The sequence below is a fragment of the Lepidothrix coronata genome, unplaced genomic scaffold (genome assembly GCF_001604755.1).
Source record: "Lepidothrix coronata isolate B3197 unplaced genomic scaffold, Lepidothrix_coronata-1.0 Scaffold4, whole genome shotgun sequence".
NCBI lineage: Eukaryota > Metazoa > Chordata > Aves > Passeriformes > Pipridae > Lepidothrix > Lepidothrix coronata.
Genome location: NW_016690184.1, coordinates 11,097,724 through 11,111,745, shown reverse-complemented (window position 1 = coordinate 11,111,745; position 14,022 = coordinate 11,097,724). Strand labels below are relative to the sequence as shown.

At 38.1% G+C, this 14,022-nt stretch overlaps 1 protein-coding gene across 3 annotated transcripts in view; it reads left to right on the top strand.

Annotated features, from left to right (window-relative positions):
• MDN1 (midasin AAA ATPase 1) overlaps positions 1-14,022 on the top strand; it is a 97,293-nt gene that overhangs the window by 50,652 nt on the left and 32,619 nt on the right. For all 3 annotated transcript variants that reach the window (XM_017825703.1, XM_017825712.1, XM_017825719.1), the window contains exons 49-65: positions 628-848; positions 1,869-1,982; positions 2,507-2,639; positions 3,297-3,406; positions 4,068-4,201; positions 4,924-5,084; positions 5,415-5,535; positions 5,972-6,182; positions 6,325-6,556; positions 7,698-7,824; positions 8,695-8,865; positions 9,009-9,223; positions 9,322-9,703; positions 9,908-10,017; positions 11,138-11,834; positions 12,251-12,412; positions 13,131-13,404. In XM_017825703.1, the coding sequence (XP_017681192.1) occupies positions 628-848; positions 1,869-1,982; positions 2,507-2,639; positions 3,297-3,406; positions 4,068-4,201; positions 4,924-5,084; positions 5,415-5,535; positions 5,972-6,182; positions 6,325-6,556; positions 7,698-7,824; positions 8,695-8,865; positions 9,009-9,223; positions 9,322-9,703; positions 9,908-10,017; positions 11,138-11,834; positions 12,251-12,412; positions 13,131-13,404 (3,575 nt within the window). The remainder of the gene's footprint in view (positions 1-627; positions 849-1,868; positions 1,983-2,506; positions 2,640-3,296; positions 3,407-4,067; positions 4,202-4,923; positions 5,085-5,414; positions 5,536-5,971; positions 6,183-6,324; positions 6,557-7,697; positions 7,825-8,694; positions 8,866-9,008; positions 9,224-9,321; positions 9,704-9,907; positions 10,018-11,137; positions 11,835-12,250; positions 12,413-13,130; positions 13,405-14,022) is intronic.

The window sequence follows — 14,022 nt, the reverse complement described above, 5'->3', positions numbered from 1 at the left end:
TTAGACAGAGCTGTCTGAGAGAAGCAGAGGCCCATGTGCAAGGGGCACATGCAAGAATTTTTTTTAATGATTTCTTGTGCAACTTATTTTCACAACACTGGTGTAAAAACTTCCTTTCTACCTTCTTTGCTTAGTAACCTACTCTGGACAGGTACCGTGGTTTGCTTCCAGTGAAAGAACAAGCTGTAGAAGTTATTTTTACTAAGATATAATGTTGAAATTGTAAAACCTTAGCAACATTCTGTGGTGTTTGCTTTTTTGTTTGTTTTTGTTTGCTTGTTTTTTAATCAATGACACTTGCTTTCTTATCTTTGTCTTTTTTTTTTAACTTAACTTCACATATCGTTCTGGTGCACAAATCAATTAGAATTTCTCAGTGATATGCTGTGCATATTCACTTTGGGTACTGCATGAATTTTTGGCAGTAGTGAGTTCCTAACGGTAGACACCCCCAACTGATTTGAAGTTGGAAACTGGTTTTAAAGATAAATAAAGGAGGAAAGTTTACTGCGTTGCTACCCTCTTGCCTGCAGGTGATTGCATCCTGAGTAGCTTAACTTGCAAAGTATATTATTTCCTGGATCTGGCAGTTTGAGCCCTTGATTACTGGAATTCTTTTTGTTTCAGGACACTACCACTGACTCTGCAAGATCTTCAAAAAATTATGCAGTCCACTAATCCCGAGAGTCTCAAATTCAGTCCTGTTGAGATAGATGCAAACTGGATGGATAAAATGGAAGTTCTCCATGCTTCAGTCAAATTGTTCATAGAAAAGGCAACCAATCAAGATTGGAAATTACGAGTTAAATGGCTTAACTCCTTAGCCAAAAATCTCTCACAGGTGCTTGGTATGTAATTATTTAACTTTCTGTTATGATTTGTTGTATTTTCACAAATTGTAAGTCTTCCATGAAAACATTCAGACCATTCAAATTATATGACATGAAAGCTGTCAACTCTCCACACTAAATTGAGGGCATTGAGGCTCCACAGAGGGACAGGAACAGGTTGTGCATATTAGGGACAACAGGAGGCTTTGGGCTAAACATTGTCCTTTATTATTCAAGCATGTGTGTAACTTGTACCACTTTTCAATTATAGTTATTTTTGGATCCCTCTTGGTCTATGTTTGCAAATATACCTTTCTTTTCACTATTTCTTTTAGTGGTAGTAAAAACAGTAAAATGTCTCTGTGTATTTGGTGTTAAAATACAAATGGTTAGAAAGCCGAGAAACTGCAGAACTGAGATTTACTGAAGCAGTGTTCACTGAACATTCAGGATAGTAGCTAAGATGAGCTATTCACTGCTTAATTACATTGTTAATCACATTAAACTTATGGAGAATTTAGACAGGAGTTAGTCCAAGTAATTCACACATTTAACTTCCTTTTATGGTGTGAAATTTCAGTTTGTGTTGTCCCTACGTTAATGGGATTGCTTCCCCTTTATTTTGCTGTCTTTTCAAGCAGGTAGGTCTATAAACTAGAAAATAGCTAGAAAATTACTTTAATGAAAAGTATGCGCTTTTTTTTTTTTTAAATTGGAGAGAAAAAAAACCCCACAAAACTAGTACTGAGAGGAAGATTTGAAGGTATAAGGTCATGGATTTTCACAAGCCATATTTTTAAGCATACATGAAGTATCACCAGTTTAACTAGAACTCTTTACTGGATTTATGTCTTCAACCATGACGTTCTGACTGCTTTTAAGACTGCTTGAAGCTAATACAAAATAGTATCAACCAGCATATCCAGAGTGCATGCACAGATTTGATTCAGTCTGCTTGCGCTGGCTCAGTTGAATTTATTTTTCTTTGTTTGTATTAAATGCTCTTTTATGCCTCTGTTCTCTCCTCTTCACCTACAGATTCAGTGCGGATTCAGCTGGAAGCAGGTGCCGTAGCCCTTGGTTGTTTCTATGCCAGTCCTCTCTCATCTGGAGTCAGTAACATGATCAAGTTGCTACAGCCAAATATGACAGGTAGTTTGAAAAAAAAAAAGATGTAAGACATTGGTGCTTCCAGAGTTAAGCAATATTTTGAAGAGTGATGCATATATCCCCTGCCTTTCTGACTTGGTAGTTTAGGCACCCTCTTTTTCCCCAGGATTTTTTGTGTTAGCCCACCTGAAACCCACGTTGTGATCTATAATTTTCCCTTGGTTTTTTATAGAGTTCAGGCCTGTAGTTCCCTTTCCAAGCTTGTTAGGTGCAGTGACACTGGACCTTTTATGGATGGTTGGCGATCTTTTGCCTAAGTTATCCAGGCTGTCTGTTTGGGTACTCTGACTGCTGTTTAATTTACTGTCACTGTTCTGTTTTACAGAACCTGCAGTCAACTTAATGTTTTTCTGCTTGGATATCTGGAGTGAGAGAGTTCAAGACTCTGCCTTCCTCTTAGGCTTCCTTCTTTCTTTCTCTGATGTTCTTGCATAGGCAGGGGGATCAAGAAAAGTCTTTCACTGAGTAATGTTTCCACTGCTGTCCTGTCTCGTCTGCCTTTCCAGATGAACATGTGATGCCTCTGGACCCAAGATGGAATATGCAGTTTTTGGAGATCATCAGAAATTCGACGAACTTCGATACAGAAATGGAACACACAGACCAGCTTCTAACGCTTTTGAAATCTGCAGCAAATCGGTAGGTTACAAAAAAAAACAACTTGTAAAGACTGTCCAATGACTGTAATCAGTGCTGAGTGAACACTTGTGTCTGCCAAGTATGTTTTTAGGTTTTGACAGATGTGATCTAAAATACCAGGCAGAGTTTTTGTACAGTATTTAAATTCTTTGCTTCTGTTTTCTGTAGATGCATACTAAAACTAATCACTTAATATAAGGAGCAGAGCTCACAGCATTCCATATAGGCTGCAGTACTTCAAAGACAAACCACAACTGTGGAACAAAGCAGTGAAGAGGCTGAAGCAGCAGTGTGAAATCTCTAACGTAACTTAAATAGTTGCCCTACTTTTGAATTTGGACTACTTTTCCTAAAAAAGTAAAAATTCTACAGATTTTAAGGTTGCAGCATAAGGAAGCAACTGCTCACATATCCTACAGGCCACGGTGTTGCATCTGTTTAGTAGCTCACTACTGTTTTGTACCTGGTGAAGTCAGGAATCAGCTCTTTGTGAAGCCTGCTTCTCCAGAAACCATATTCAAGCAATTCTGCAAGTGCTGCACTTGGTTCTTTCGTAATACAGTGAATGTAATATGGTTCACTTTGTAGTTCATCACCCACATAAGGCTGAGGCTTTAAAATAGTACTGGATTTTTAACAACTTTATTTTTACTTCAGGGCAGCATTATTTCTTGACCGAGAAAAAAGAAGTCACACTGAGAAGAATTTGATTTCCAGCAAGAAGCCAAGAAACAGTGTCTTAAGAATGTCTGTAGATTTCCGCAAAAGTGAGTTGATTTTCACTGTTCCTTTTGGTTCTATATTCAATTTGAAATACGGTTAATTTGCAGTATTATGAAATGTGTACTTTAAACATGGTATGTCCTGAGCGTGCAAAGAATGTGTGAATGTAAAGCAGTCAGATGAGGACTAATGTGGTATCTAACACATTATTCTTAAATTAGATATACCTTATTTATGTCCTGCCTTTACTAGGTAATGAGTGAATATAATTTCTCTCTCAATTATCTAAACTTTAGGATAATGGTGGAGAGAAATTAGAATAGTGTTTTGTCTTCAGCTAGTAAGAAGAGCCAAGTTCTTCAGACATGCTTTTGTTTTATGTATGTAGGAAGTTTAACTTCTAAAGCAAAGGGTAAGAATTCAGTGATGAAGTTACTGTGCTGCACAGAAGCAGTTGATCAATGATTCCCTCATTGTGGGTTTTATATCTATAGATATATATAAAATGCACAGAGGTAATAGAGAATTGTGCAAATAGCGAAGGACTACTTTTATTACTTCAATTCTTGGAACTTTTCAGATTGTTATTTTTTTCTCAACCTTAGAGTGGATCTAGTGATCAGAAGTTGACTCCTATGTGTCATGTGATGTGGCTGGAATGTTTAGTCTCTCTCTGTCTTTCTTTCCCTCTTCTCCAAACCTCAGATCCAGGAAGTTACAACTGTCTTCCTCATGCAATTGTAGTCAACCTTGTTGCTTTCTTTGAACTTTGGGATGCGTTTGCACTTCACTGGGTGAAGTCTACTCAGGTGGCCTTAAGTGATGATGACATGCATGATGTGAGTAGACTTTTCATCATATATGGAAGTTAAATGAAATGAGATTGTGTGCAGAACACTAGCTTCAGGGACCATGGAATAAAGCATAGTGCTTCTGTGGGTATTCAGAATATGCCTGGCAGCAGGCAAATGATCATGTTTGGTTTAGTGACTGTATTTGTGCTCTTTTTTCTCATTTGTTCTGTGTGGAATGTAGGTTTTCAGCCTGCAGATACTTGGGGTGGGAATTATCTTTCCTAAATGTACATACCTGGGATGTAGATAGTCAGAACTTGATCATCAAACCTTCTAATGCCTGCTTAGGATGGCATGAATTGTGCTGTAGAAGTGCCTCTTTCTCTCCACTGATGGTAAAGGGACTATCCACATCTATCTGCGATAAGAACATCTGAACCTGGTCAGGTGGCATGCAGGTCACGGGGGTGGTTCGCTTCTCCCTCTTCCTTTTCAGACCATGAATATAATTTTGCTGAAATCTTGACATTGTAGACATGGTGCAGGGATTGCTTGGTTTTGGCTTGTGGTTCCACCTGCCAGTAGAGCTGTGTGATATTTTTAGAGAACCTATAGTTGAGTACTGGTTGTGTAGCAGTAAATGCAAAGCATTGTGGGAGCTTGAAGTTAATGCAAGTGGTAGTGGGTTTGCTCTTTCTCTTGCTTGAAGTACGAAGTATTCTGTAGTATGCAGCAGTGGTAAAACTGTAACCTTTTTGGCTCCTTAGATTTTATACTGCTTGCTGTGGCGTGACCGGTTCTGGGCAGTCTCTGACACTGTGACAGTGGATTCGCCAGGGTTGTCACTTCTGTCTCTGCACTGGCACTGGGTTATGAAACACCTAATTGACAGAATTCCTCAGATGCTTACTGGATTAGACCAAAACAAGTGAGTGGCTTTGTGTAGTGGCTCTTGATTTGTTTCTGTTAAATGTCTGTATAAATTACTATTTTCTGTAGTATTATAGCTAATTTGCATTGTTTGCCATTAGTGATGCAAGTACAGTATATTAAATAGCTGTTCATTTTTAAAATTCAGGGTTCCTAACATTGGGCTTCTGCTTGCTCAAATGATCATCTAGAATTTTTACCCCATTAGTAAAAGGATTAACAGAGGGACTTGCCTTTCTTATGCATCCTTTTGCCTTGTTTCTTAAATTTCTGTTAACTGCATGGGCTTTTTTCTCCCCCCTACCCCTCTTTTTTTTTTTCCTACAAGGATTTCCAGGGAAATTCAGTCTGTTTCACAGCAGATTCAGAGCTGCTTGGTCAATCCTGCTGGTGTTTCTGCCAATATGAAGATATTACAGAAGTCTCTAGGAAGACCTCTTCCTTTTAAGGTAAGTGCTTTGTGGGACTCTGAAGAACATTAAATGCTTACTAAGAATTTGAGGAGATTTTTCTAAGAAAATGTATTTTAAGTGCAAGTGTAAACTGCATTTTCTTATAAATGACAGTAGCTGCTGGTATTTTTTATTATTCTGTGTATGTATTGCCCCTAGTTTAGTTAGGTTGCCATGTTGAAGTATTGTTTGTCTGCATATTTTATGTAGTTTCTTCACAAGAGAAAAGAAAAAAAACTTGACAAGGAGGAATTGTGGGCAACGTTTTCAGTTTCTGTTTTCTGCTGTATTGAGTAGGGCTACTAAAAGATTGTGAACTTGTTGTGCAGTTGTGTGCATGTGAATTTGAAATCTTAGTTTTGACTGCAGTCACAAATCTTGTTTGCTGTTTTGTTAGTGCTGCTGAAACAAATTGTCCTTTCCATGTTTCCAGGATAAACTGGGCATGGAATGTTTTTCTCAGTTGAAAGTCCTCGGCAAACCACTTAACATCTTGGAGCTAAGATTGGCCTTTGGAGAAAGTAGATGGCAGGAAAAAATGTGCTGTCTGAAAATTGCTGCCACTGGAATGAAGACGAAGAAAGCGTTGCTGCAAGCTGATGGTCTGATAATAAGAGCCAACCATTTAGAAGATGTTAGTCTGGGTAGGTCACACTTTTAAAGAGCCCAACAGGATGATTTCTGTCATCTCCCTCCTTTCTGTGTACAAATGGAAAGGATGTTAAATGTTCACTGGCAAGAAATACGGTACATGCATTTACGTACCTCTTACAATCTGTCAAACAGGTCAACTACAGATTTTTTTGAAAGCTGTGCATTCATACCTGAGAGCAGAAGGAGTTAAATATAGTCATGCAGAAGAAAGGTTTCCTGAAGACACCATCTCCAACCAGTTAGACCCTGCCTTGCTAAATCAGCTCTGCAGTCAAGTTCAGCTGTGGCCTGCAATGGAATACATAGGCGTGCTCTGGCAGTACAAAATGACAGCAGATTTTGTGGCCAAGGCTTGTACAAGAAGGTAAGAAGGCTGGAGAAAGAAATCCTGTATTCCTTCCATGAGATTCAGAATCCCTGGATAGAAGCTGCAACTTTGGTGCTTTATTTCTGCATGTAAATCTCCGTGTGTGTACACATATGTTATATACATATATATATGTGTGTGTGTGTATGTGTGTGTGTACGTGCATGTATATCTCTGTAGGACACAAATATGTGTATTTGTGTATACAATGCATGTGCACTCCTTGTCTGCATGCAGAATTGCAGCCGGGCAAATATAAAAAGTATCAGCAGATAAATGGTTTAGTGTTATATTGAGAAAGTGATTTTTTTCTTTTCTAGCTTGCTTTATTAAGGCAAATACAGGGATGCTGATGTCCAAGCCCCTTGAAGTAAACACATGAGACTCCAGAAATTGCTTTATTAGTGGTAGAATGGGTTATAGATGACTGAAAATTAAAACCTTTTATGTAGTAAATGGCACATAGCATTTTTCTTTTGCAAATACATATTTGCCTTTTAACGAAGTAGAAGAGTCCTTCAGGTTAGGAATCAACATGAAGATGTTTAACACCATGTTGTTGGGGGCTACTGCAGTCTGGATTACACCTGAAGACAGAGAAAGTACACTAGCATGCATGCTTCCTTGTGTGTGAACTATACACACATAGAATCATAGTTTAAATTAACATTATTAATTTAGGATGTGTTACTGTTGTTTTAAGGGGCCAAATGTATTTATTTTTTATCTGGCTTCCCATTCCTTAAAAGAGAGCTATTCATTTATGGATTTCAGTCAAAGTATTGTTTGTGCGATGAGACTCTTAGGATCACTGGTTCACTCTTTAATTCAGCGAAGTTCTGGTTTTTTACAAAAACTATAAAGCTAGAAGCCAGTTTGTTCCCAAATGTTTTGTATGTTTTGTTGAACATGTAGCTTATAGCTACAGGAGTTTCCACTTGTTCCTCTTTTTCTGGTGTTTTTGTCAGCTTGGAAGGATTCAAGGTATTGAGTGCTTGTTCTTCAGTGTTTGAAATGCTCTTGTTTTAACCTTTCAGTGACTTTGCCTGCCATTCTTGATTTGTTTTACTATCCAAATAATTTATTTCATGTGCCCTGCTTAAACATTACTTAGGTTGTATTTTTTTACCTGCTACAGGGAGAACTGCAGTCAAGAACTAAGCATGTGTTCAGAACTAGCTCAGTTTATAGCTTTTTCTCTGAAGATGACACCAGCTGCTTCTTATCAGCTCTCTGGACTGTGGCACTTGTTACACCTTAATGAAGTAAGGACAAGTTTTAGTTTAATTAGCCTTGCAGATGTTTTTAACAGATTATTCAAAATATGTATATCTCTCAGTTTCTTGACATGCAGTTTTCCTCCCCGTGGCTGACAAAATCTGTTCCTTCTTTTAATAAGGAAGGTTATTAACTGTGAGCCTTCAGAAAATGTAATTAAAATATGACGTTAAAACATAAATAAAATACAATGAAGTTATAAATAACATAGTTCTATATAATCTGTTTTGGTAGTATTGTTCCATTTATCCATCTGCGACCTAATGGAAAACAGGAAACTGTTTGAATGGCAGGTGCCAGCCTGGTTGTATCTATGTATTCAGAGTAACATTATGCTGAAAAATACTTCTGTTCCTGTGCATCTCAGTTTTCTTAGCTCTATGTTGCAAATCAAATAGACTGATAAAGTTATTTGATGCATTTTCTGTAGAACATTTAATAACTGGTTAATATTTATGATACAATGGTTGTGTTCCCATAAAGCATAGTAAACCACAAGTTCACTTTCAATGCTTCAGAGCAGAGTATTGATAGCTTTACCTGTTTCATGTTTCTGCACCCCGGTGTATTGTAACAAAAGGTTGCACAGTCAAAGACTAGAGGCTATATTCTAACAAGTTGCTCTGTAAACATGCTGCATATTTCACAGACAGGAGATAGTGCAGACTTCAGGAAGTGTACTCTTTTTGTTGAGAAGAGATGCAAGCAAATGCTATATGAATTTGAAAAGGATCTAGAGTAATATCTTGTACTGTCTGTACTGAAAAACAGTATCATACTTTTTTTGTATGTGTATGCACCTAATTCTCTTTTGCTCCTGTACATTATTATCAACTCTAGTTTTTCTTTTTCCTTAGATAACACCTGAAGAAATGTCTGTTCTGTCATCTCAACTAGTTAATGCTGTGTTAGCATCCTTTTGGAGCAGTACTTTCACAACAGACCCAGACTACTGGTTGACTTGGAGGCCACTGCCTGCAACAGAGGAAAAGAACTTTTCTAAATCCTATATGAACCGTTCTCTGAAGGTTTGTCTCTTCTGACCTAATCAAACTCTAGGCTGAATACTCTTATCGAATAATTCAGTAGTTTTCTAAAGCAATATTGTAAGTTCTAGCTTAGTCAGTGCAAGTTGCATCTGAAAAATCTAACTCTTGATCTCTTAATTTAGGGCCCAGGCATTTTGACCCGAGCCGTTTTCTCAAAGTGCTTCTTTGAAATTCTAACTAGCAGCAGCAAGACAAGCCAGTGGGATGTGAGTGAGCTTCCTGTTCTGTTATCATCCCATGTAACACTGGGAGAATGGATGGAGAGAGCACAGCAGCTTCACAAAGTCAGCACGGCACTGTGGACCAACATGGCTGTCTCTTCAATAGCAGATTTTAGGTATTAAGACGTTTCTTCCACATATATGTTATTTAAATAAAACACATTACAGAAGCTTGCTTACCATGTGTAAACTTCTCTCATTCCTTTTCCTTCAGACATACGGACGCTAGACTACAAGGAATAATGATAGGCAGACAACTCTCTGCCCTGATAGATCTGGTTCCAGTGGATCTTCAAGAAGAATTTTTAGAGTGCTGTGAGAAGCTCTACCTCAAGGATTCTGTTGCATATGAGTACCTTCTCAGCATACTTGGAAGCATCACTGATCAGGAATTACTTCCTAAAGAATTCCTGTTTCTTCTGCTCACTTGCTTGCATCAGTTCTATGGGGAAGGGCTTAAGGAGTTACCAGAGACAGCTTGGCGAGGAAGTCTCTGGGTGATTATTGGCTTGGTGCAGATCCAGGTGTGGCTCCCACAGACCAGGTTTGATCCAGCTGTTAAAAGAGAATACAAGCTCAAGTACGCAAAAGAAGAGGTGAGTATGGAGCTGAATTGGCTTTTACCTTTGTAATGTATAAAATCAACACAGAGGAGTTTGGCTTGGGTATTCTTGGGCAAATATTTAGTCATAATTTTTAAACTATACAGTTAGAACTTCTTTTAATGTCCAAGTTGATGATGTACCTACTTGATTATAAAAATCAGAACCTCTGCAAATAATTTATTCTTTCCTTTTTAGTTATACCAGCTGGAGTGTGAATGGAAAACATACAATTTTTCGTCCCAGCTACATACAGGAAAAAGTATTGATGATGAAGCAGTCAGCAACTATATTCATCCACATATCAGGTAACATCCAGGCACTTAACTTGTCTCTTTTAGATCAGACCTGTCGTCTTTGTATGCTCAGGCTCTGAAGGTTTTCTCCAAGGCTTTACAATGTTTCTGTCTTTCTGTAGAAACAATAGTTGCTGATTTTACGGTATCAATTTCCATATTGTGGTGGTAAAGATAAGTGCAGAGGCTGTGCTCTTTACTTGCAGTGACTAAGGAATTATCTGTACGCTCTTTTTACTGCTGTAAATAGAACAATTAAAGGATGTGGCCTTTGTATATTGATAAAGTTGAAGCCAGGCCCAGAAGTAAAAATAATGCCATACATCTAAAGTACCGTACTTTCTTTGAAATGTGATAATGTTATCAATGAGTTGAAATTAGCTGGATTGTTTTATTGATCACTGTACCTCCTCAAGGCCTTTCTGCATTCCAGTGCTATTTTGCAGAGTTCTTCAGCTGATTTTACTGGGGAGAAATCTCCATATGTGTATTTTAGCACTAGCCTTTAACTATGGTGCTGTGAGTGAATTAAATTTCTTACCACATAGAATACACTGTTGACATTCAGAATTTGTAGCCATTGTTATTTTGTTCGTTTGGTTTTTTGTTTTTTTTTTTTTTAATCTGAGGAACTTGAGAAGGAGATTTTAAGTGAACAGAGCTTTTTCCTTTGCGCAGGTGTCCCGGTGCGTTCCTTGTACATGGAGATAAAAACTGTCTATTATTTATGATTTTCCACTATTAATGGAAGTTTTTGATTTCACAATGTTACCCTATAGAAGATCTGGTAGTTCTGTGCTATTGCTTAAGAGAAAGTCACTGAAAGCGGGTTCTGAATGACTGAGCCTTACCAATTGCTTGCAGTAATATTACTTTTTTCTAAATGCTCACACAGCTGTCAGGTAGCAAGCAAAAAAAGCAATTGAAATTTGTTGAAGTGGTGGGGGAAAGAAATATACATCTGCATGCTATAAGGGTGTCCCTTTTTTTTTCCTTATTTGCTGTTTCACGCAAACTAACAGAATATTTCTAATTAAACTTTTTTATGTATCTAACTGTTATGTTGGATATATTTAAGAAGTTTATATGAAATGTTTCTATGTTTAAACTGGTTAATGTTATTTCTTAACAGACTGCTGCATGAAAGAATGCAAAAGTTGAAGGAACAAATGAGCAGTCTTTCTAGAAAAAAGGCCTTCAGGCCTCCAGCTCCGCTGTATGATTGCTTATTCCAGGAGGCCCACCAGTACATCAACAGCATAGCACGGGTTTCTTCAGTCCAAGATCTTCTAACCCGCCTTCTCCAGGTCCTCCGTGGAGAAACACCAAAATCGCTTCAGGCAATACAAAACCTGTTGAATGAAGAAGCATCGTGGCAACAATCCCACCATCAGTTTAGAAAACACCTGTCAGAGGAGTATGCTGTGTTCCCTGATGCCATCATTCCGCTGCAAGCTGCCATCTTACAGTTGCAACATGGCATGCGATTAGTGGCTTCTGAAGTTTTTGGAGTACTCCAAAATTTTGTGTGTCCAGCTGACCTCACCAACCTCCTCACTTCTTTGTTGACATTTCCTTCTGTTGGCCATGCCTTCCCCACCTACTTTGCTCGGGCAGAAATTTTATGCTCAGTGAATTCAGTTGAGGTCCTTCATGGACTTAAAAAATTTTCTCTGAAGCACTCTGAAGGAGAATCTGGGGGAGCTGAGCAGCCTTGCCCAACTCTGGAACAGCTCCTAGTGAATGCTTTGTTGCATCTTCGATGCCATATACTATCCAAAGGAGAGATGGACCAGAAATCTCTGCAGCTTTTTAGACATCTGTGTCAGGTAACATCTGGATGCCAGGAGCTGGGATTCTTGTACTAAACCACCTTGTCCCCTGTTGAAGACATGGATCTCTTAAGGCAGGTCTAGAGGAGGGCCACAGAAATTTTCAGAGGTCTGGAAGAGCCCCTGCTGTGAAGACAGGCTGACAAGGCAAACTTTGTAGAGACTTTCTTTATAAAATGGTTAAGAAAAGAGATTAAAACTTGGCCAAGCACTCTGTTGCACACTGTTGTCTTTGTTTTCCTTATTAGCTTGTTGAGAGGGCAGTTCACAAATCTTAGATGGCTTTGATTTAAACTGTTGTAGACTGTAGAAAAGGGAAGAGCCAAGCAAAATAGATGCTGTCCCTTTGATGAAAAATGAGATGATTTTAGACATTGACTTGTTTAAAAGCATACTGCTTTGTGTTTCCTTAGGCAATTGTAAATGAATGGGATGAACAGGAACGCCGTGCCCAAGAGCAGGAGGCAATGGAACGCAGTCTGTACAGATACAGAAGTAAAAGTCATGGGAAAAGACGGAGTGAGGAAGAGGAGGAAGAAGAAGAATTCAGGAGGAGATTTCCTTTTCATGAAAAGGTAATAATTGTAACTCTGTAAAGAAATACAAAAATTACATCTGAAGTAGCTCCTGAAAATACATGCCAGAAATAAGATGAGGACTGAAACTATTTTTCCTTTAGCCAAAAGCAAAATGTGGGGCAGATTTTGATAGGTGTTAAGTATTGTGCTTTTATTTTATTTTATGTTTTGGTTTAGGAAAGTTTTTGGAATTAACTTGTGGACTTGAAGCATGCTGTGGCTCAAGTGAACAATCCCAAGTTACGTAACTGAATGACAATATAATTAGTTATTTGTTGTAAAATTCTGAAATTTGATTAATTTAGCAAATAAGGTCATATGAGGTTCTATTACCTGGGTAGAAGGTTATTCTTGATTAAATAAAGCAGCTAGGATGTAGCAGTTCAGGTCTTCAAGCGACCACACAGCACTGAGGTGTTTTATCAGCATGCACAGCTGCTGCTGCTTTTTCTGAAAGAGTTTTAGTTGGCAGCAGCTCCAAGGATCACGGTACTGCACCCTTGCCTGCTGTGGTTATGCCCCAAAACGTTCTGTAGACCTGTGTTCTGTTTCAGACTGACATCTGAGATGAGAGGCAGGCAGTGCTTCTGTATGGTACCAGCTGCAAATCATTAGCATGTTGTTGCAATGCCAAAAAGTGCAAAAAGGGAGATGGGGAGAGAAGGCATTAAAAGAAGAAATTATAATTTACCTTTGATTATCATGTAATATGCAGGACTTTGAAGATATCACAGCTCAGCCAAGCCTAGAAGAAAAAATGGAAACTGAAGATCCATCGGAAGACTACCTGGAAGTTGACAGAGCCCTTTTGTCCAAGAGCTCTATGCAAACAGTAATGATGGTTCATCAACAGTTATGCTTAAACTTTGCTCGATCCCTGTGGTATCAGCAGAGGCTGCCTTCTCATCAAGCCAAGCATTATTTCAGTACATTTATTTCCTGCTATCAGACTGGTGCATGCCTGGTGAATCAGTTCTATCCTTTAATTGGTAAGATTGCTGGCAATATTTCATATATGCAGGTTTAGCTTTCTAATGATTTGTTCCAAATTAATTGCATTGCAGTCATGAAACAGATCTATTATGGGGAAACTGAATTTTCTTTTTCCAAAGAATTTGTCCTGTGTTCAGAATTGTCTTGTGGAATGCTTTGATTTTTATTCTTTTATTCTTTTATAAAAAAATTATTTTTTTTATTTCGTTTGGGAATGTATAAGACCAGCACAGTTTAAAAATAAATTGAATGCTAAGTGAAATTTTGATCACATGAATCTGCATAGTCTATGGAAGATGATACACTTGCAGAAATTTCCCAGAATTAAAATTTGCAATGAAGTTCATAAAGGAATTGGCTTAAATGTAGCTTCTATATATAATTTAAAAGAAAAAAGGTGGACTTTTTTTGTTTGTTTTTTTTTTCCCAGCCTGAATTTTGGAACACTTGATATGTAAATTGTTTCAAGCAATTGTGCGAGACCTCAGGATCATCACTTTTCATAGCAGAGCTGTATATTTCAGTTCTGATCTAATAGATGTATGTGTGCAATTAAGGTGAAGCATATAAGGGCTGCTGTTTCTACAGTAGCCTTGTTTTTGTGTTTGTATCTG